At 37.8% G+C, this 22,135-nt stretch overlaps 3 protein-coding genes across 12 annotated transcripts in view; 2 read left to right on the top strand and 1 right to left on the bottom strand.

Moving 5' to 3' along the window:
* The window catches only part of sgip1a (SH3GL interacting endocytic adaptor 1a), a 63,682-nt gene extending 52,470 nt beyond the window's left edge, over positions 1 to 11,212 (top strand). For 5 of the 10 annotated variants that reach the window (XM_024278489.2, XM_024278488.2, XM_024278494.2 and 2 more), the window contains 10 exons: positions 438 to 591; positions 1,759 to 1,818; positions 5,591 to 5,650; positions 6,582 to 6,693; positions 7,856 to 8,011; positions 9,080 to 9,215; positions 9,286 to 9,488; positions 9,658 to 9,722; positions 10,420 to 10,584; positions 10,677 to 11,212. In XM_024278489.2, the coding sequence (XP_024134257.1) occupies positions 438 to 591; positions 1,759 to 1,818; positions 5,591 to 5,650; positions 6,582 to 6,693; positions 7,856 to 8,011; positions 9,080 to 9,215; positions 9,286 to 9,488; positions 9,658 to 9,722; positions 10,420 to 10,584; positions 10,677 to 10,699 (1,134 nt within the window). In that variant the 3' untranslated portion in view covers positions 10,700 to 11,212. The remainder of the gene's footprint in view (positions 1 to 437; positions 592 to 1,758; positions 1,819 to 5,590; positions 5,651 to 6,581; positions 6,694 to 7,855; positions 8,012 to 9,079; positions 9,216 to 9,285; positions 9,489 to 9,657; positions 9,723 to 10,419; positions 10,585 to 10,676) is intronic. The other 5 variants (XM_024278490.2, XM_024278493.2, XM_036211568.1 and 2 more) reach the window with 5 other exon arrangements.
* Positions 11,213 to 14,145: 2,933 nt separating this feature from the next.
* On the bottom strand, positions 14,146 to 17,863 carry insl5a (insulin-like 5a). Its single transcript, XM_024279086.2, has 2 exons — positions 16,801 to 17,863; positions 14,146 to 16,193 (listed from the first exon to the last, which is right to left on the bottom strand). Exons 1-2 carry the CDS (start codon positions 16,970 to 16,972, stop codon positions 16,042 to 16,044), a joined length of 324 nt encoding a protein of 107 aa, XP_024134854.1. The 5' UTR covers positions 16,973 to 17,863; the 3' UTR covers positions 14,146 to 16,041.
* Positions 17,864 to 21,477: 3,614 nt separating this feature from the next.
* pars2 (prolyl-tRNA synthetase 2, mitochondrial) overlaps positions 21,478 to 22,135 on the top strand; it is a 3,197-nt gene continuing 2,539 nt past the window's right edge. Inside the window, exon 1 of the mRNA XM_024279250.2 lies at positions 21,478 to 21,841. Coding sequence (XP_024135018.1) covers positions 21,530 to 21,841 — 312 coding nt within the window. The 5' untranslated portion in view covers positions 21,478 to 21,529. The remainder of the gene's footprint in view (positions 21,842 to 22,135) is intronic.

Consider the following 22,135-nt stretch of genomic DNA (forward strand, 5'->3'; position numbering starts at 1 on the left):
ATAATAATTAATATCAGTCTGTGATTCAGATATTTTTAGGCCAGCAGAGAAGGCCTTGCAGGCCCTGACGGCCTGCCACTGCTAGATAGTAACCAGAATGAAAAAAAAATCGGTTTATTATCTAGTGCGCACCAGATAAACAGAACTTTTTTATGGCCCGCAGCAGCAGTCACTGACTGCAAGGTACATTTTTTTCACAACAATAAAAAAACTCAAAGGTACTAAAATCTCGTTTTTTTTCTGGTTACTATCTAGTGCTCACCAGATACTATATAGATACTATCTGGTGTGCACAAGAAAGAAACCATAAAAAAAATAAAAAAATCTGGGCACTATTTTTACTTAGATGTTCCATTAGGAGCTCCGTAGATTTTGATATGTTTGACCACAAAAAACCCACATAACTAGTAAACCTTTTACTTCGTGTGTCTTTGCAGAATCGGCCTTTCAGCCCACCGATCCACTCTGCAAGTCCCCCCCCTATCGCCCCTTTGGCGCGGGCTGAGAGCACCTCCTCTATATCCTCCACAAACTCTCTGAGTGCCGCCACCACTCCCACTGTCAACAAGGAGCTCTGCGTGTCTGTGTCAGGTGTGTGAAGTTTCGGACGTGACTCGGATCACGTTAAAACAGAGTTCAGGACCTTGTCTAATAAACGGGCCATGCTTTTTGTTTGCCTGGTTTTGTTGAATCATGCTCTCGTCAATTTTTTTTTTAATGTTTTAGCAGATCATCACCAGTATGGTCATCCTTTTTTTTAACATTAAACCTCTAAACTACGTCAGTCATTATGTCACTATTTTGTAAAAAAAAATTAAAATAATAATAATCTAAGAAGATTTTAAATGTCAAAACATTCAAACACACTTTACTCTGATCATTGTATACGAATAGAATCTCACATTCATGTAAAGGATGACTTTTCAAAAAACTTTGCAACTTTAAGTCACTACTGTTGTAAGAAAAATAAATTAAGAATGATATATTGAGCAAATACAATTCTAAAGATTTTTTTCAAAATTAGCAGGTATCTCTTAAATTACTCTGCACTTTAAATGTTCCGGCACTTGTGTATCGGTACGTAGTCAACAGGTCTATGTGCATTGGTAATGGCCACTGCACTGCTCGTTTCAGTTGTGGTTTGACCTTTTCTAAAGATTTTCAATTTGTGGTAAAGTTTCACAGTTGCATTATAAATGTTGTGCACAAATTCCCACATTACTCACCACTTAGTGCACTACAGACGTTCGCCTTTCTGTCTGGCAGGCCGGATCTACCATTTGTAAATTTCCCAGAAGTCTATGCGAAAAACTAGACTACATTGTTGTGATTGATGCTCGCTAGGACATAATCCACAAAGCACTTTATTTGAATGATTTGTGCTATGTAAAAATGTATGCAAACTATTTTTTTATGAAACATCCAAACATCATCAGAACACAGTGGATTCATCAATAGTCTTTGTAAAATGTTTTTACCTCGGCAATTGGGTGATGTAGTGGGCATGAGTCTAAATTGCATTAAAATCCAACTGGCAGATGTGATAGCAGCGTAATGCTAACGCTATTTGGAATGCATCACTTATGTCCCCATTCCACTTGTACTATTGTCATTTTTTACATGCCATTTAACTCAACAGTGTTTTAATTGTTGCTATAGCTTTTCTTAAATGCATAACAGAATTATTTACTTTAGATTCCTTATTTTTTTCTTGTTTTTTATGCTTTTTTGTCCATTTTTCCATCTATGCCTTGTCAGAAGATGATGCTTTTGTAGACAAACTGCCCACCTTTGAAAGACACTTTGATTCATTTGCAGGTATAGTAAAGTTCAAGAAACTCAGTCGGGTATACGAAATGCCGCATGAGTCAATATTAAATAGATAAATAAATAATCAAGTGGAAGGACATTGTGAGTGGAGCTACATAGGCTCACACATTTCATAGTCATACTTAATTGTTCCTTGAAGTTCAAAAAGTATTTATCTGTTTATTCATTATTGACTCATTGGCATTTTCTTGGGAGTGGAGGATTTTTTACGAGTTTGAAATGTGTTTCTTCTGTCTTTTCTCTCTAAACTGATGAGGGTGACGGCTCAGTGTTTGTTTTATGATTCAAAATGTAGGTATTCAAACAGCAGGGTCAGGTCTTTCACCCACTTTATCACATTAAAATACATATTTTAAATAACTCAAAGGACCTGCTGGTGTTTAAATACCTATTTATTTTGATGCTGTTCTGCAGGTTAACCTGCATATTCACTATGGTGGATGAATTTAGGACCATCCTAAACATTCAATTTTCTTTTCCCTCCTCATTGTGGCTCAGCCTATCAGTGAAATTGTCATTTTTGTTTGTGTTTTGACCTTTTCATCATATTTTCCAGACATGTTTTCATGGATTTTCCAAACTTCTCACCATTTCCTTCTCTTTCTGGCTGATCATTTTCAATTCGACAACTACAGTTCTAAAGCTATTGTGACATACGTCCACGTTTTTTTGTGAAACTGTGAGACTCTTCTCTATGTTTCAGACTGCGTTGAATGTCTTGCCAGGTCACCATGACAACCTTCCCTCTCCTCTCTTGGAGACACATTTTATGTGTGTTGTGTTCAGTGCCGACCCTCCGATGCCTCAGCTCTGGGCTCGGACCACCGGAGTGTGTTGGAGTGTTTGTGTCGGTCGAGTGTGTCTGAAGAGCTCCTCAGCTGCAGGCCCCTGAGATCCATATTGTCTGTCTTTCTCACACACATATTCATAATGAATACTGGCACACATACTGTCAGATGAAAGCCTCTGCTTAGGTTCCCTTGGAAGTCGGGGAGGGCAGGGGGTAGAGTTGAATGAGACAAGCAACTGTTTGGTATTCATGCCATCCTCTCATGACTGAGGGGGGCACAACAGCTTTAGGTCTCCGTCGGACTTTGACATCTCAGTCAGCTCCCACACACGAGCCCAGACTCTTTCAGTCACCCATGCACTCTGTAGCCACAGAGACCACCACAACCTAACCCCCACACCCCACCCATATGGACACCTGCCCTTTTGTTCTCCACATGACACACTGCTCTCATCATTCCTTCACTCACCAATGTGTTCACATATGACACACGTTTGTTCATGGATCTCCAAAACCTCCAAAAACAGTTTTATTTTACTTTTAGTTCTTTGGGGAATGATGTGTAGCACCTTAAGAGGAGCACAGGTGCTGCAAAAGTCTTTCCTTAACACCCGATCTGGATAGAGATCAGTGGACACCCCGGGGATTGAACCCAGGTCTCCTGCGTGGCAGCACTACACTTAGTACGCTGAGCTTTCCAGCTGGAACTGGTCACCTAAAATGCCTGGACTATTCTAAACCAGCCAGGAACGGACTGCGCAGTGGAGACGAGACTTTATTTACTCTCAAGTGTTGCTTAAGTGCTTGATACAGCCTGTCACTTGCTGCAAGCCCATAGAAAAAATGTGCATAAAGATTTTAGTACTGTGGGCTCATTAAATGGTCACCTGTGTGACTTTCACAGGTTTGCTCAGTTTTTGCCTGCAAACAGCCTGTATGAGGAGTTGTGTCGGCTTAGATAACAGGGTTGCATTTCATTATTGATTCATTAACTTTTTCCACATTCCTTCAGAGCAAGTTGGTATTGAGCTGCAGTTCAACTTGATAGTTGGCATTAGAATGTGGCTATATTTTTTTTCCCTATTGCTACTCTTGACATACAAGCATAGTTCAATCTTGTTGTCTACTTTACTTCCTCTGTTGGGCCTCAGGCAGGCTTTTTCTGTTTTGTAGTTTTTAGTTTAATTTACAGTGAGGCAAATACGTTTTTGAACACCCTGCAAGTTTTTCCACTTAGAAATCATAGAGGAGTCTGACATTTTCATCTTAGGTCAATGTCCACTGTAACAGACATAATCTAGAAATAACTGGGAATCATATTGTATGATTTTTGTTTTCTGATTTATTCATATGCTACTGCTGCAAATAAGCATCTGAGCACCTGTCTATCTGCTGGAATTCTGATCCTTGAAGACCTGCTAGTCTGCCTTTAAATAGTCCACTTTCTCTTATCCTAAACTATAATTACCTGTTTGAGGTGATTAGCTGCATGAAGACACTTGTCCACTCTAATCAGTAAGTCTCCAACTACTAACATGGTCAAGACCAAAGGGCTGTCCAAAGACACCAGAGACACAATTACGGGCCTCCTCGAGGCTGGAAAGGGCTATGGGGCAATTGCCAAGCAGCTTGGTGAAAAGGGTTCAATTGTTTGAGCAATTGTTAGAAAATGGATGAAGCCAAACACGACTATCAGTCTCCCTTGGACTGAGGCTCCATGCAAGATCTCACCTCCTGGGGTCTCAATGATCCTAAGAAAGGTGAGGAATCAGCCCAGATCTACATGGTCAATGACCTGAAAAGAACTGGGATCCCCATTTCCAAGGTTACTGTTGATAATACACTATGACATCATGGTTTACAATCATACATGGCATGGATGTCCAGGCCCGTCTTAAGTTTACCAATGACCATTTGGAAAGTCATGTGGTCAGAAAAGACCAAAATAGAACTTTTTGGTCTTAATTCCACTCGCCGTGTTTGGAGGAAGAAGAATGACGAATACCACCACCAGTAAATAATCCTAATGGTAAAGCATGGGGTGGTAGCATCATGCTACGGGGGTGTTTTCACAACCGCACTGTATTAAGGAAAGAATGACCGTTGCAGTGTATTGGGAGATTTCAGGAAACAACCTCCTTCCCTCAGTCAGAGTATTGAAGATGGGTCGTGGTTGGGTCTTCCAGCATGACAATGACCCACACAGCCAGAATAATCAAGGAGTGGCTACGTAAGAAGCATATCAAGGTTCTGGAGTGGCCTAGCCAGTCTCAAAACCTCAAAACAATAGAAAATCTTTAAAAGGGGCTAAAACTCTGTGTTTCTCAGCAACAGCACAATGACCTGACGGATCTGGAGAAGATCTGTGTGGAGGAGTGGGCCAAACCTGGTGAAAACTACAGGAAATGTTTGACATGTGTAATTGCAAACAAAGGCTACCGTACCAAATATAAACATTGATTTTCTCAGGTGTTCAAATTCTTATGTACCTCACTGTATGGAGAAAAACTGATTTGTGCTTGAAGGCAGGAAATAATTTGTGCTGTATGAACACAATTTTTGGGAGATTATAGTAGTTAAATTTGCTTGTTTGTTGAATTTCCACTTCTCAGTCTCGTCAGTGAGTCCATTTAAACTACAAACCCACCTTTCTAAATGGCTCATTTGATCTCACTGAAGGTCAACTCTGGCAATGTTCACTATGAAATACACCCTGTCCTTCATTTGTCCAAGCATCTCCAACAAACCCATGTCATCCACCTCTGTCATGAGTCCAGTTCTCCGCCTTCCCTTCGGCCCCTCTCCATCTCACCGTGACGTGTGACAAACCTGCCATGTGAGACTCACTCTAGTGTCCTTCTCTCCCCTCCTCACCCACCTTCCTCCCTTCATCCCTCTACCTCCTCGTCCTTCTCTCCGTACCCCCCCCGCCTTCTCCCCCCTTCCTTCACCCCCCTCCGCCCCACACAGAGAATGACCAGCCATCCCTTGTTTGGTTTGACAGAGGGAAGTTTTATTTAACCTTTGAAGGTAAGTTTGCTCTGCACCAGGGTATAAACACTCTTCCGAGGCTCATTTGTGCAAGCTTTGCCTCCTCCCCTCCTTGACTCCTTTCCTCCTCCTCCTCCTGCCTCAAAATCCCTCCATCACTCTAACGCACGACATGCTAACTTTTGGCCGAGTCCTTGTCGTCTGCACTCCGCCATCGAGCGCAGTATCTTTAACATCTTTTCTCCTCACATTCTTCATTCTCATGTCATGTACGCCAACAGTCTTTCGTTCCCCTGAGAGCCATCTTTCTTTCGTGATCTTCACTAACCACTATGTTGTGACTCTTTTCCCTGTTGGTCATTTGGTTCTCTAGTTAGTACTTTGCACTCTCTGATTTTCTACAAACTTCTCAGCAATTTAGCTTTAAAGCATGCCGGGAGTAAGCATGCGCTGCTCTTTCTTTTATATCTTTCTACTTTTGTCTTCTTCTTTCTCCTCCGGCTGTGCTTAATGAAAACAAATATCAATGCATAACCTGCTGTACCAAAAAAAAAAAAAAATAGATGCTAGACATTTGAAATATTTGTTCCTATTTCAAATAACAGTCAAAAAGCAGAGAGAAATGGTTGTCCTTTTCACACGATGCTGTTTTCATTCCATCTACCATCCGTTTGTTTAATTTGTGTTATTGTGAAGATCTCATCTTTGTGGATGTTTTGTTCCTCATTTCACCCCTGCACTGTTGGACAGGAAGAGTGTCCATTATTGATTCAGAAAGTTTTTATTCTTTGTTTTAAACTTTTGACCATAGATGTCTAAATATATTAAAAATACCAATCAAACGATGTGATTTTATTGGTCTACAACAGCAGAAAAAAATATATTTGCATATTTTTTAAGTCACTGGTATTTTTTAAGCCTGATTGCTGTTAGATTAAAGCAAGAATGTGTCTGTCTGCGTGGGTTTTAGGCTGCTCCCGGGGGCCCAGTCCTCTCACCATGGGCGCTCAGGACACGCTTCCTGTGGCCGCTGCATTCACTGAGACGGTCAATGCCTTCTTTAAAGGAGCCGACCCCAGCAAGTAGGTCATCTTTCAGTCTCACACACCAAAACCTTCTTATTTTTATTTTGGTTTAGCTCTAAAATCCAGATTAAAGCACATATAGTGTTGTTTTATGGTTATCGAAAGATTCATCCCAGAATCAAACTAGCTTTACCCAAATGTTTCTCAAAAATAAAAAAATATTTAAGCTAAATTGAAATGGTGACTGATAGCTTCCAGAAAAACTGCTTTAAATTGTTATAAAATGCATATATATGCTGTTTGTTTGCTTGAATTCCAACATTAAAGGTTTGAATTTAGCAAAATCTTGGGTTTTAAGGTTTGTTCTTAATTGGAAAACTGCTAAATATTGCACAAATAAGGTTGTTGAAAATTAGAAAAATATATTTAGAAAAATCTTTAAGTTTCTAGAAAGAACCAGCCTCTTCAGATTAAAACAGGACGGTGAACCAAAGAAACTTCAATGTATTATAAGGACTAACAAATAAAAGTCCAACTCCAATCATCTTTTGATCTAGTGTAACAAAAATATGGGAGCTATCCAGCCATACAGCTTTGTACCAAATGCCAACTTGGACGAAGATGTACATGGGTCTATTTGTCTCCAAGTGGATACATTGGAGCACGGAGGTTATGACTTGCTGTAGTAGCTTCTACATCACACCTACAAGCTTTTCCAACGTCATTTTTTCATCTTCTCCTGATTCACAATGATTTAAATAAGAATTTCCAGAAATTCAATTTTAAGTTTAGGGTTCTTAATGCATGATAAAAATAAAAATAAATCATGTGTTTTTATTTGAAAATTAAGTCAACCAATGGCAGAAAAACTGTAATTGTCTTGTTAAACTAGAAAAACTACTTTTTTTAAGCTACAAATAATTGTGCATGGTTGCAGCTGCAACTTCATGAGAGGACATATTGATTTTCCTGTGTGTACCTTTTTAAACTGGGTTGAGAGTAATAATTGATTTTAAATATTTGCCAGCATGCCACAGCTTTGCTGTAGTATAACAATTATGTTTTACCCTTTTTGACCCATTTAAATCAGACCCACCCTCTTCCCATCCCAGCACCTGTATGTTGTGTATTTAGTGAGTAAAGTTCATGACATAAACAAGCTAAAACGGACAAGTGTGTGTAATCTGTTTGCATAACCCCTCCTTGCTCTCCTTCATAGGTGTGTTGTGAAGATCATAGGTGAGATGGTTTTGTCCTTTCCGGCGGGAATCACACGGCACTTTGCCAATAACCCATCCCCCGCAGTGCTAACCTTCAGCATAACCAACTACAGCCGACTGGAGCATGTTCTGCCTAACCCCCAGCTGCTCTGCTGGTAATGTCATCACTGAAGTCGTCCCCCCTCCTTAATGAAATTAATCAGTTTTGCACAGCTGCATAATTGATATGTTAAGACATGGCATTGATTCACCCTAGTTTTGTTGTTGTTGACATCATTTTACTGCATCCTTCTTGTTTGTGTGTTTTTTTAAATCATAAAATCTAATTTTATTTTATTTTATTTAAAACTTATAAGTGTTTACCTTCACATTAATGTTATAATTCAACTTCCTCTCTATGGGAACCAATCAAATGTGCGTAATTACTGATTATAAAACATGTTATTTTATATGCTTGAAATAGAAAATTTGCTAAATTAATTTGTTAGAAAATTGTTAAGACTTGTGTTATTGCCTTCAAGTTTAAATCACTCATTTTATACTATTTTGATTCACCTTTTTTTTTACTTATTTGTGTTTTAGAGCAAATTTGTATGAAACAAAGTTTGCACATTTGCTTATTGAAATCTGCACTGAAAAGAATAATGATTGCAAAAATTGATTTTGTTTAAAAACTTATATTTAAAACACAAAACAAGGTTCAAAACAAGAAATAAATGATTTTTTTTATTTTTAAAAGGGTAGATTCACATGCAGGAGGACCTAAAGGGAAAATTGTTTATTGCAGCTAGTTTTTGTTTATTCATAAATAAGCTACTTTTGTAAAGTGATTATTTCTGGCAAAAAATTTAGTGTTTTATTTATTTTTATATACTTCTAGTGCAGAGTCCACAAAGTCAGCTACATAGTGTGTGTGGTAACGTAGTCAAATTCAAGAGAACCAACTCACTAATTCTTGAAAGTAAAATTCTGATAAAAATAAATCTTTTATTTGGTTTAATGAAATGCCCTTCATTGTGGCTATTCCAAGAAATTATTTCCTATTTAATTTTTTGCTCTGAACACTGATAAATACACATTTTTTCTTGACTGAAGACTCTTTGTAATGAGCCTGCAGATCTGAACTTGAGTTTTACACAATCCAAGAGTTAACTTACTGTCAGAATATCAATCTGAAGTATCTTTGTGTTTTTGTTATTGACTTTATGTTGCTATTTCATCAGCGACACCACCACACAGGCCAAGGCTGACTCCAAGGACTTCTGGGTGAACATGCCAAACCTGATATCTCATTTAAAGAAGGTGTCCGAGCAGAAGCCGCAGGCAACATACTACAATGTGGACATGCTTAAGTACCAAGTAGGAATTTCTTTAAATTTATATTTCTCTGAAGGGAAAACATTTTTACACTTCTTGAATGTGTGGGCAGGTCTCAACACAAGGCCTGCAGTCGAGCCCTTTGAACCTGGCGGTGAGCTGGAGGTGTGAGCCGACCAGCACCGACCTGAGGATAGACTATAAATACAACGGGGAGGCCATGTCCACGCCCATGGCCCTCAACAACGTCCAGTTTCTGGTCCCCGTTGATGGAGGAGTTTCAAAGCTTCAGGCCGTCTTACCTCCTGCAGCATGGTACATTCCTCACCTAATGGTCAACAGTTTTTGTAAATATTATTAAAAATAAAAAGGGGCATGTGTTAATAAAGTTTGGTATATATTCATTTTTGTTCTAAATTCAATGAAAACAGCATGTTATCATGAACGTTTGTGACCTTTTTTCTTATTGTATTTTTAATGACAGGAATGCAGAGCAGCAAAGAATTCTATGGAAGATCCCCGACATCTCTCAGAAGTCTGAAAATGGAGGTATAAAATATACTTTTGTCCTTTGATGAACATACAGTTTTTAGACTTTCAAAGCAAAAATTAGTAAAAAATAGAACAAAAATATTTTGTATAACATCTTACATTTGAGTTTATGGTTAGTAAATGAGTCATTTGGAAGGTAACAAGACGTAAAACAAAAAAAAGATAATTAATGCTTCATTTGTGGCACAATCTTAGACAAAATTTATTAAAATATAGGCTATATGTCAGTTTAAAATTAAGCAATTAAATTGATTTATATGTTTTGCTTTTTTTATTAGCTTTATTTTTTTTATTTAATCAGGAAACCCCATTGAGATTAGACCACTTTTTCAAGGAAGACATGATTAAAATCTAAAGTTCAGTATTTTTTTTACCCTGACACTGTCTTGATATCTGTTTGACACACACAGCAAGAAAAATGAAATATATATATATATATATATATATATATATACATTCCTTTAGAATGTATGGTGTAATTTCCCACAGTATGTGTATTCTTTGCTTTCATTAATCAGGCCAGAAGGTTAAGTTTAGTGAAAGTGCTCTAGTCTAAAAGGAAAAGTTGCATTTTTTACCACAAGCGCCCTCTACTGCCTGACAGTGGTTCTACAATTGCTCCACAAAACCTCAAACAGATTGCATTCCCAATTTTTTTTACCCCTATTTTCATCTGTCTGATTTTACCCCCTAGGTGTGGGATCACTGTTAGCACGCTTCCAGTTAACAGAGGGTCCCAGTAAACCAGCTCCTCTGGCAGTGCAGTTCACCAGTGAGGGCAGCACCCTGTCAGGCTGCGACATTGAACTGGCCGGACCAGGGTACCGCTTCTCACTCATTAAGAAAAGGTTTGCCGCAGGTCAGTCAAAAGAGCAGTACAAAGGAGATTGTTCAAACTGTAAATTATACAACCCCTTGTAAATAACAAATTCATAAATGTTTGTCTTTTAGGAAAATACCTGGCTGACAATTGACCCATATTCCACTCTGATATAAAGATTTCAGTGAACTGTTGGATCAGCACAGAGACCAGAGGCTGAACCCAAACTCACAACCTTACCCAAACCCACACGTCTGCAGCTCACCCAGCAGTATTGTATAACTCGCGTTAAGTGGAACTTTTTTAAAGTCAAGTAATTATCATATTTGTATTTATCTCATAACATCCATCTTGCTGCAGTACAACACTGGGGTTTCTGAGCTGTCTGAAGTCTGTGCCTCTGTCTCTATCCTCACCGGGTTCACTTGTGCTGGTGTTAGTAAAGGTTTTGCTGCAGCTGCCTGACTGAAAACATGGGGAAAAGGAAATTCTGAGCAACTTTGTGTTGTTTTCAGTGTCTGAGATATCTTTTTTTTTGTTCAAATACACATCAAGTTGCATAAATATTCAGAGAACTTAATATTATTCTGTTGTGTTCAGTCATGAAGCCTGAGGCAGTTGTTTGGTGTTGTTTAACAATTGTTGTTGGTGCTTAAAGAAAAAAAAAGATACAAGATACAAAAATAGATGTTCACTACTGGAACCACAGGGTCACATACATTTAGTAATGCAGAAGTTGGACCGTTTTTTTTTTTTTCTCAGCAACGCTTTTAGCATGTTAGGCAGCTGCAGTGAGGAGTCAGTTCACTGGTCACAACATTTGAAGACAAAAAATAACAAAAAAACACCTGTCAGAACAAAAGAACTGTAAAAAGTGTCATTTTAAAGCAGTAATATGTATCTTAAAGGGCGTTTGGTGTTTTCTTCGTATTGTCAGATAGCCTTCCTGTTGTTCCCAGGACAGCAGTGTTAGACTCCAGAGTACACGACAGCATTCTATTTTTATTTATTGAAGACGATTATTTGTTGTATAGAACATGTGATTCTGTATATGAATAGAATTTGAATAGTACAACACGACTCAGAACCCCTAAAGGTATAAATATGACTTTTTCTCTCATTTTGTTATCTGTGTAGTTGGGTAACCTGTGTACAGTATGAGGTATAATTTTTTGAATTTATTTCAGATATAATTTTTTAACTCAAGTGCGACAAAAGATTTGATCTATATATGGGTCGGGGGAGGTGGGCGGGGCTAATTTAAAGAAAAAGATAAATATCTTGCTGGATGATGTTTAATGCTTTGTGAAAGCAGTGTTATTGTAGAGTTTGTTATGCTGTGGGCAAGGTCCACACACTAAATCTACCATGTGTATTTATTTTATTTTAAGGTTTGGTGTAACCAGTTGGCCCACTGTCTGCTTACCTGTTGGTCAGGACTTTGCTTTGGTGGAGCTTGATGCTCCAAGAAGGTTTAATAGCAACCTGCTGTCCAAGATGGTGAAAGTGGTTTTCATCCATAAAGTAAAAACAAAAAAAAACATACTACAGTACTCACATATAAGTACTGAATTATATCAAGAACACCCATACTTACAGAATGTTCAGTCCACAGGTAGATGACAAGAAGGACTATACTGGTTATTTAAAAAAAAAAAAACTTTCAAAATATAACAAAACCTTTAAAGAATTAGTTTGACATTTTTGAAAATGAAATTAATTGATTTCTTAATCGATTTTCTTTTCTACATCTGCCAAGGTTATTCACTTAGCATAAACACTGGTTAGGTTTGTGTAGCTTTACAGCTTCAAATGCAATGAACTGGGAAACAAATGTGATCGAGAAGATAATCTTCTTTAGCTTCTTGACATATTTTTTTAGGCAAAAAACACCTCACACCAACTCAAAATGGTCACTTAACATTTGATAAAATACGTTCCTGACCTCCAAACCTGCCCCCATAGTGGTAAATAAGCATTACATTACAGTTGTCAATGATGCACAAATCACATTTTCAACTTGAGTGCATAAAATTAAATCAATGTTAGTAAGCTAAAAGTATTATTTACTACACCAACTTAGCATATCCTAATGCGTTAAGGATGTTATACTCAAAAGTTGCATTTTGATTATTGATACTAAATGCAAAGAATGTAAATAAGTAATGGTGCCTCATAGGATTTTTCTGAATTTGTGAATTGCCACGGCAATGTTGACATTTTTTCCCTTTGGAAAGTAACTCAAACAGCATTTATTGTCCCCTGTCATCCAACTTTGTTGCACATTTTGAGAAAATTAGCAAGCTAACTTACACATAGCCTAAAAGGCTAAAGCTACAGTAAAAAGGGGTGACTGTATATGAGAACTGGACAAAGTAAGAGTGCCGTAACCCATAAAAAACATTTTCCTCCAACTCAACAAAATTAAGTCAATTCAAACATCTTTTTTTTTTTTTTTTGGCAATACGGACGTCGACATGTTGGAGCCAGTCAGTGCACAGTGATCTGCCCTAGTTTTAAGACTATCAATGAATCCAATGTGTTCTGATGACAAAAATGTGGATGGTTCATAAAAAAATTAATTAATTAAAATAAATGTTTTCCGTGAAAATGTTGAAACGCAGTGCATTGTGGTCTATATTTACCATTTTAGTGATCATCAATCTGATCTCTAACGACAAAAAACTATATTGTGCGGCTCTATATAGAACCCTGGATTTTAAAGGCGATTCGGACACCATGTTTTATTTTTCTAACGTCACCAATTTCCTGAAGTGAAAATCGACTTAATACGGACATTTCACGAGGTCTGTTTGTAACTCCAGTGTGTTCTGATGATGACATTGTGGATAGTTTATTAAAAAATTACATTTAGCGTTTTACGTTTTTTTGTAGTTTTTTTTTCGCAAAAATCGTTCAATTGCAATGCATTGTGGTCCCATTGTGGTCTTCGCTAATGTAGTGATTAGCGATAAACGCTAATTTTTTGTAAAGACTTCTGGAAAATTTCTAGGCCACTCGATTTTGGAATAGTAGATTTGAACAGCACTATAAAATATTGAACACACTGTATACTGAGTAGGGAAGGAATTCAGTCCAGTTCTCATTTACAGTCAACGGTTAAAAGTCATATAGCAGGATAGCATTTAGCTAACATTAAGCTCTAGAGCAGAGATGAGAAAGCCGTTTCCCTCACCTTGCCGTCTTTATGCTAAGTTGAACCGACTGGTAGCTTTTTTCAGCCACTAGCATGGCAGACAAAGAATTTGTCTTTCACAAGAATGTCAAACTTTTCTTTTAATTATGGCGATAAGGGAAAAAACAGTGATGAAATGTGGTGATAAAGAACAGGATTCATTCACTGGGACCAGCTTGTTTCTGTCGTCCACTTTTATTCAACTTTGACTCTTGTTCACCAGTGACGCTTCTCTCAACTGCAACCTCACTGGTACTGAAACTCTATACAGTCTATATGATTTGCACACCCTGATGAACCAGCCAGCCCTTAAATCCATGGCTTTATTTTTCATAATCATAATGGTCTCTGTGAGATGTAATGATTTTAGTGAGGGTGTGGTGCAAGATAACCAAAACGCTTTATTATGTTTTTTTTTTGTTTGTTTTGATGTGTGGTATTTTATGTGTGTACCCGGACAGTCAGTCCTCTATAAGGAGAATAGACTGGCTGTTTTTAAAGTGAATAAAAATATATTGTTTATTGTAAAAAAAAAAAAATCTTTAAAGCACTGTGCTAATGATGTTGTACTTCTGAATGCTCTGACGCTTATTATGATGAACAAAAAGTGTGCTTGAAGTGTACCTGAAAGCCTCTGTACCGTTTTCTCCTCATTCTGCTAAATATAACCAATCAGAGTCAGACCAGTGCGGTCACACCAGTATCTGTGACTGATTTTAGGGGGGAAAAAAATGTGTTTCATCTCGTATCAGTACTTTCGGTTTATGCGTAACTTTGAATTTGGCATAACTGGAAGTTAATGCAGAAATTTGGGATCAAAGTTGCCCAAAAAATTCTAACTGTAGATCTATTTTTTTATTGTACATACCCAAACTGCAGGAAAACTAAAGTGGCATTTTTAAAGTGAAGCAAATCATGATTGGTGCCATTTAGCTCCTAATGCATTCCTTCTCATTTGGGTTGGACATCTTGATAAGCCTGACAAGGTTTGTCCATATGCAACATAAAGCTTTTAGTGTAACGATCCCTGCAGCGTTATCTACCACAAAACAAACCACCCTCATGTACCTGTAACAGCTGCTTAGAGTGAAAGGCCACACAAAGCTGCTTGAATATTGTTTGCTTCTTTTGATTTAAAAAAAAAAGGAACACGACTATAACCCCAAGTTCTTCATCTCTGTAATGACTTTGTCCTGCAGTCATTAGTATTGCATGCAGAGCATGCAGCAAAATGTGGGCCGTCTGGATAGAAGCGAAAACAATGTGTTGTGCTGAGCAGCTGTGCTATAACAACGAGGGGGGAGAACAGGTAGTGTGTTTCTGTGTGCTGGAAGCCAGGATGCTTTATGGATGTGTACTGTTAACCTCAAACATACAAGTACAAGACGTAACTCCCAGATTTAATGAGGATTATAGTTTGCTTCTTTCCGAAATCAATAAAAGTTATAACTGGATGGCTGTTTTTACGTTTTTTGATGTATAAATGACAACATTTGTGTTACAATGTTTTTTTTTTTATCATTTTTTTAGTATTTTGATCATGGCAAATTTTATAGTGTCTTTTTTTTACAGTCTAGTTCCAGCTCAGTGGTCCTGTGGTAGAGTGTCCACCCTGAGACTGAAAGGTCATAAGTTCATTTCCACAGTAGTATCATACCAAAGACTACAAATGGGAGCCAGTGCCTCCCTGTTTGACACTTAGCATTAAGGGGTTGGATTGACGGGTTACACAACCAAATGGTTCCTGAGTGCGGCTGTGTCTGCAGCTCACCGCTCCCCCAGGGGATGGGTCAAACGGAGAGAGTTTCACTGAAAGCAGGGCAGAGCCTTTTTGTAAACCAAAACATCCTAAATATGAACAAAAAACAGAAAAAGTCTGTTTTTTTGTACAGCTTTGGCTGGTTTTGCATATTTATTATACTCTTATGGATCAGAAACAGAGAAAAGCATTTTTATTTACCCCATAGGTAATCTGTTTTTTTTTTTTACTTCTGTCAATACTTTGAATCTTATAGTAAAATCACCACAGAATACTGTGAATTGTGTGCAATAGGATTTACTGGACAATTGTGAATTAACAGAACACAATTCGAGTGTTTTATAAAAAATCTACACCTGATTTTAAGACAATTCACTATTACAGTTCTATACACACTTAGTGTTGCACACATGAATCAGACACACTCACAGGTACATGTACAAACTTACAAGTGATCACACATTTATTGAGGTTTGGTTTTCCTCAGATTCATTTGTTTTTTTAAGTCTTTTGGGGCCTCTCTAAAGCAAAGGAGTCGACCTCAGCAGAGGTAAGTGAGATCCCGTTTGCTGCAGCCCACCTGACAGCACATCATGGTCAGGAAGCCATTGTTGTCCCGTTTCGTCCATTCGCGGAGCTCTGAGCCCGAGCTGCTGAAGCTGTCGAGGCTGTTCTGCTCACCAGCAGGAAGACCTGAGAACAGAAGGTGGGAAGAGACCTTGATCCCACTCACTTTTCACTTCAGCCACTGCTGTTGGTGCTTTATATTGGTTAATAGTTTGCAGTTAATGTTGAGTTACAATACTATAAAAGCAAGTATGGTCTTTTTTACATCAAGCTTTAGCCAAGAGATTTAAAAAAAAAATTTAGATCAATTTATGTGACATTTACTACTAACATATTCTGTAAAAAATGTTGCTGATCTGATTTAGTCTGACTGAAAATAGAAGACTGACCAGCCACCTATAACAAAGTTTATATAAAGCACTGGAGTCATACTTGTTTTTCTGCACACAAAAAAGAAAATTACAGCTGTGGAAAGTCACAAGCTATGACTGAGCAAAATGCAAAAGCTTCTTCGTTTCGTTCTAATTTTGTATTGGTCAAAAAATTTAAATGTCGATAAAAATTAAAGAATTTGTTACTTTAAGAGAAAAATTCTCATCTTTATTGTGAACAAATGTAGAAAAACTTAAATTAAAAATATGACTTTCTTCATTCTTTTTTACATTTTCTGAACCACACGTGGGCATATAAAGTATTGCAAAGCAATGACTTGTCTTCTGCAAAGCATCCTCACCATTCATGTCTGGGTCTGTGAAGTATCTCCTCCAGCGGGAGCCTCCGCAGGTGTAGACAACAGCTCTCAGGAACTCGCGGCCGCACAGCTTGACAGGCTTCACCTCTGCTCTCCCCTGGTCCACACACACCAAGACACACAAAACCAGAGGCAAAACCACCAGGGCGCGCATGCTGGATACCTGTCTGCTGCTCTGGTCTCTTCCAAACCCACAGCAGCTGTTCTGTTACTTTGCTCCTCTGCAGGCTGCAACGATCATTGGAGATGCTCATTTTTCCCTGTTATATATACCAATCCCTACTGATCATCCCTCCCCTTCTCCATCTCAGCGACCTTTAGCCCATCCCAGTGACACACAAACACACTGGCACATGTTGTTTTTTGCTTCCGGTCATCTCTACTATCAACCTTTTCTGCCTACTTAAACAGAGTTACGACCTCGAGGCTTTTATAACCCATAAGCTCGCAATCATATTACACGAGGTGCGGCCTCCGCAGCCTCCCCCTCATTACGAGATCTCAGGGCATGATTGCACCGCACGGATAATTAAGAGATGTAAAGTGATTCCCCCCTGAAAGTCGGACAGATGTTCCGCATGTTTACGACACTCTGATGACCCGGCTGGCTTTCCCATAACAGCAGTTTGGGCCATAGAAGAGGGAAAAAGAGTCAATGTTGACAGTACATCATGAGATCATTACAAGCTGCTGATGGGCCAGAAAGATCCTCGCTGAGACATTTAGGTTCCATCATATGTCTCATTTAGGTCAGTGAAATTGAGCTGCAAACATTGTAAGGGGGTCCCAAAGTTAACAGGAAACAAGTCGTTTAAAAACCTTAAATGATGGGGTTACTCCAGAAAAGTGTACAGATTTGTTTTCTCTAGTTTTTATTTGCAGTAAAGTTTGAAAAGTGATAAATATTTGGTATCTTATAAAGTGTTTAAGGAAAACAGGACAGTCTTGACTACAACAATAGAGGAACAATTTTCTTTCTGTCCGTCTGATAGATCTCTGGACTTTGTTGATCAGGTTACTGTCTACTTCCTGGACGTGTCTCCTACCAGACAAGCAAAATCTGGTTTTCAAATATTAAAATATAACATTGAGTAATGTTGGGTCATGACTTTCCTGATGGAGTCAATTCTAATTTAATTTATAATTTGTAAATATGTCAAATTTATAAATTTATATCACAAACTAGATAATTTGAGTTTCGTATTTTTAGTAACGAGACTGGATTCAGACATATGACACCTCATTTCCAATCTGTGTTCACCTACAGCTTCAGTTTGGACTCGTAGGCCTTGATTTCACTCAGCAATCCGGCACGGTGCAGTACGGTCTTTTTAGCATTTCAATTATAAAATGGACCCATTAAACAGTACCCAACCGTACCTCTTGAGGGCATCTATCAGTTGTTGGTCCAAAGTGTAACGGAACGGTTGGGGCGGAACCGCTGTTGCCCTATGTTGATTGGCAGAAAGTGAAGACCACTTTAGAAAGCGCCGATATAGCGCTAAGCTAGCATTTACATCTTCCTCTTTACAGTAGTGTGCTTCTAGCTGCCCGCAATCTTCTTTCAAACAACACTGGATGACCTCCATTGTTGACGCAATGAAACACTAGCAGTCTACACCACTCGTGAGCTGTGAAAGTGTGAGCTAGAAGGCTTAACTGAGTGGAAACGCTCGCCAAAATTAACTGGAACGTACCGGACTGCTCATTGGAACCGAGGCTTAGGGAGTTTTGGTGACAGCAACAGGGAGAAAAAAACGTTTTTTTTGAAACTGCAAACTGAAGTTTGAGACTTCTGAATAAAAAAAAAATTTTGATAAAGAAACCAGAGTATTTCTTGTCAGTGCGAGTTGGAGTCCATCCTCCTCCTAGAAATGCTACTGTGGCCGCTACATTTCCATTCATCTGCTTCAGAACCTTGTTTTTTTTTTTTACTGCTGCTGACAGCATGTTGCTTTTAAATACATTAAGAAACACAAAAATGACTTACCAGTGAAGATTTAAGGAAACAAAATAGAACAACCAAAGGACTTACGACAGGCTGCAGAAAAGATGGAACGTCATTGGCCGGAAGTTAAACAATTTACCCAAACTCAAAAGTGTTTGGAATTGTAGATAAACCTTTGTTAAAGCTTAAAACAGGGTAACTGTTAGGGTTGCCAGTTAAAATAAAGTTTTTTTCAGGTATAGAGGTACTTCCTGTTCCTATCAAGGACTGGACGTTGATGTCTGCATTCAGATCCTCTTGAATTTTGGTGCATTTTCCAAATTGTCATCTTTTGTGCGTTGGCAAACCCTAAAATCCTAAAGGTGGTACATTTGAAACAAGTTTAGCAAAATGTAGATATTTTGAAGAGATTGTACAGAAAACACTAAATTTGAGTTATTTTATCTTTGACTTCACTTTATAATCTAAGCTCAAAAAGTCTTTTTAACAGTAATTCAGTCATATTAGACTGAATCACTACTTTACATTTAGCTTACAGCCAAACTTAACAACATCAAAGCTGGAGATAAAATCACTCTTAATGGACAATGTTCATATCTCACAGAGACATTCAGTCGCCCTTTTCTCTGGTGCCTAAAATCTTTTAAAGCTACAGCATAAATCTATGAAACAGACGCAAACCTAATTGGGCCGTAGAGACATCAGTATGAGCATCTTCTCTGTGTCTGAAACTGTCAGGCTGGAAGATGTCGTCCACCTGCAGGGGCTCTGAGCCACGTGAGCCAACTATCAAGCACATCTATGGGAAAAGTAAAGTGCCAGACAACATGCTGTAAAGTGAGTAAAAGTGCATTAAAACAGAGGGGAAAACACTAAGCCAACAAAATAAAATAACTGCATGTGACAGTGTAGCACCTTTATATAATGCATTCATTCTACCAAAACTAGAAATCAAGTATTAAAGTTTTTAATGGCTAAGGCAAATTGAAGAATTTTTTTAAAACTATATATGTATATATTTTTTTCAAAAATTCACCTTTTTATTTTATTTTTCAAAATCAGATCATTTAATTTATTGTTAAAAAAAATGTGTACATATTTAAGTTCATATTCAAAGTGTATACCATACTTAGCAGTCAACTCTATTCTTCGTTTTTATTTGTATCAAAAAAGAAAAACATGGTAAACATTTTTTTTACAACATCTTATGTAACTGGTGAAACAAAGCATGAAAAATGTCTCTGGCTCATTAAATGTGTTTTAAGAACACTGAACTGTTTATTTGCGTTTTTTTCTGCCTTTGCTCTTAACTATAAACATGTCCTCCTTTCACCTCATAAATAGAGAATCCTGGATTCACAAGGACTCTCATTTGTGACATTAGTGTTTCATTTTAATCATGAAATGAAAGGTAAAAACTAATATATACAAAAAAGTAACCAGCTCTCCTCTTTGATTTTTTTTCTTCTCTATAGTGAAGCTCTTACGCTAACAGATGACAATATACAGGAAGAATAAGAGACTTTATGATGTAATTAATTAATTTGTATTAATTTCTACACTGTTATACCATATTTAAAGTATAAAAGCTGCCACACAGAACATGGCCTCTCCATATGTAATTTGTTAATATGCAACGTGTAGGTTTTTTAACCGCTTAATAAACTAAATGCATTCTTTTTTACCTATACTTAAGTATAAATGTTTTTTTTTTGTTTGTTTGTTTTGTTTTTTAACAAAGCTTGTGTAAATTTACCTGCCTCTGACCCCCAAACTGCTACCTCCGTTGCTATTTCTCCTCCAAACCTGTAGGTGGCGGTGTGAGATGACAGTGATCTTGGTGTCGTGCAACTAAGGAAGAGAAGTGACCTAGAGTGGAGGAGTGGTAGCAATGCTTGCCTCGTGTATTTATTTATGTTCAAGATGCTCTCGGATTTTTTGGCGCAAAATTACTGAATAAATCATCTTAACGGAAGTATCTGAAGGTGAGGCTTATGAGCGTCCTTCTCGTTATTATCCGCAAACAGAGAAAAAAATACATTTAGCATTGTCATCTGTTAGCTAACATGCTTCCTCCCAGTGTTTATTATAGAATCTCAATGAATTTGTGCCAGAAAAATATAAATGTGTGGTAAAAGTCACATTTAAATGTCTTCTAAATTATTGCAATTAGTTTTCTAAACGAAATCAGGAGAAAATGTATTGTTGACCAATCAAATTAGCTTTAGTGAACCCTCTGTTGTCTCATTCAATATTTACTTGACAAAAATTACTTATCAACAAATGCAGATATTCTGGCTTCTGAATTTCAATATAGTCACATTTTAAGTGACAATTTGCTGTTTTTTGTTTTTACATGTTATATATTAACTAGTTTACTTTAAAAAAAAGGTTTGTATTAAAAAGGAGACATAAGTGTTTCCAGCTTTTGACATTTTTGACATTTTGCTACATTATTTTTTAGATTATTCTCCTCTTTCAAAACTAACATACCATATTAATGATATAAAATATCTTAAAAGTCTCCAAAAATTATTTTTTTGTTTAAAGAATAAAGAAAGTTTTAGTGCACCTAGTAGTTTTTCTATAAAAAAAAAAATCAATATTTGTGCAGTTTTGCTGCAGGACACCTGCATTACAATATCTTGTTGAAGTGCAGATGTCTTTCATTCTTGTTACTTTTTGTCTTTGACATTCCTGTATCACTATTAACTTAAAATGATCTGCTTAACAGGAGTGCTAATTTGACGTCCTGAGTGTACGATGAATCCAGTTTGGAAAAGGGTGTTTCATCGTCTCCACAGAGCCCCTCTTATTTCCAAGAGGCATCAATCGGGTTGTGCTGAGCACACATCCTCCTCTGCTTCTACGAGGTCAACATCCAGTAAACCGAGGCTACTGGTTTCTCGTCTGTACCAGCCTGCGAGCCTTCGGGATGTGGGCCAAGACAGCCGCTTGGCTGGAGAGATGACGTGTAAGAGCCAGAGGCTCATGCAGCAGGCCGGCCTCATCCATCCATTCAACCCGGGGTGTTACTTCTACCTTCCTGCCACTGTCAGATCAATGGAGAAGCTGGTGAGCTTTTATTTTAAGCTAAAGAAAAAAACATTTCTTTTTTTTCTAAATTGTATCACAGCATGGAAAAATACTACATTTTGCCACTACTTTTAGTTCATCAAATGTTGCATTCAATCAACAGGTGAGAGTAATTGACCAGGAGATGCAGGGGATTGGAGGTCAGAAGCTGGACATGCCCAGTCTGTGCTCAGCAGATCTTTGGAGAACTAGTGAACGTTGGGATCTGATGGGAAAGGAGCTGCTCCGTCTAAAAGACCGGCATGGTGCAGACTACTGCCTGGGTCCCACACA

The sequence above is a fragment of the Oryzias melastigma genome, linkage group LG4 (assembly GCF_002922805.2).
Source record: "Oryzias melastigma strain HK-1 linkage group LG4, ASM292280v2, whole genome shotgun sequence".
Taxonomy (NCBI): domain Eukaryota; kingdom Metazoa; phylum Chordata; class Actinopteri; order Beloniformes; family Adrianichthyidae; genus Oryzias; species Oryzias melastigma.

What these genes read in the sequence shown, in the direction of transcription:
- insl5a (XM_024279086.2), bottom strand. Translation starts at nt 16,972, where the DNA reads ATGCGCGCCCTGGTGGTTTTGCCTCTGGTTTTGTGTGTCTTGGTGTGT. An exon ending in CACAGACCCAGACATGAATG is followed by an intron (nt 16,194 to 16,800) that starts GTGAGGATGCTT and finishes TTCTGTTCTCAG; the next exon opens with GTCTTCCTGCTGGTGAGCAG.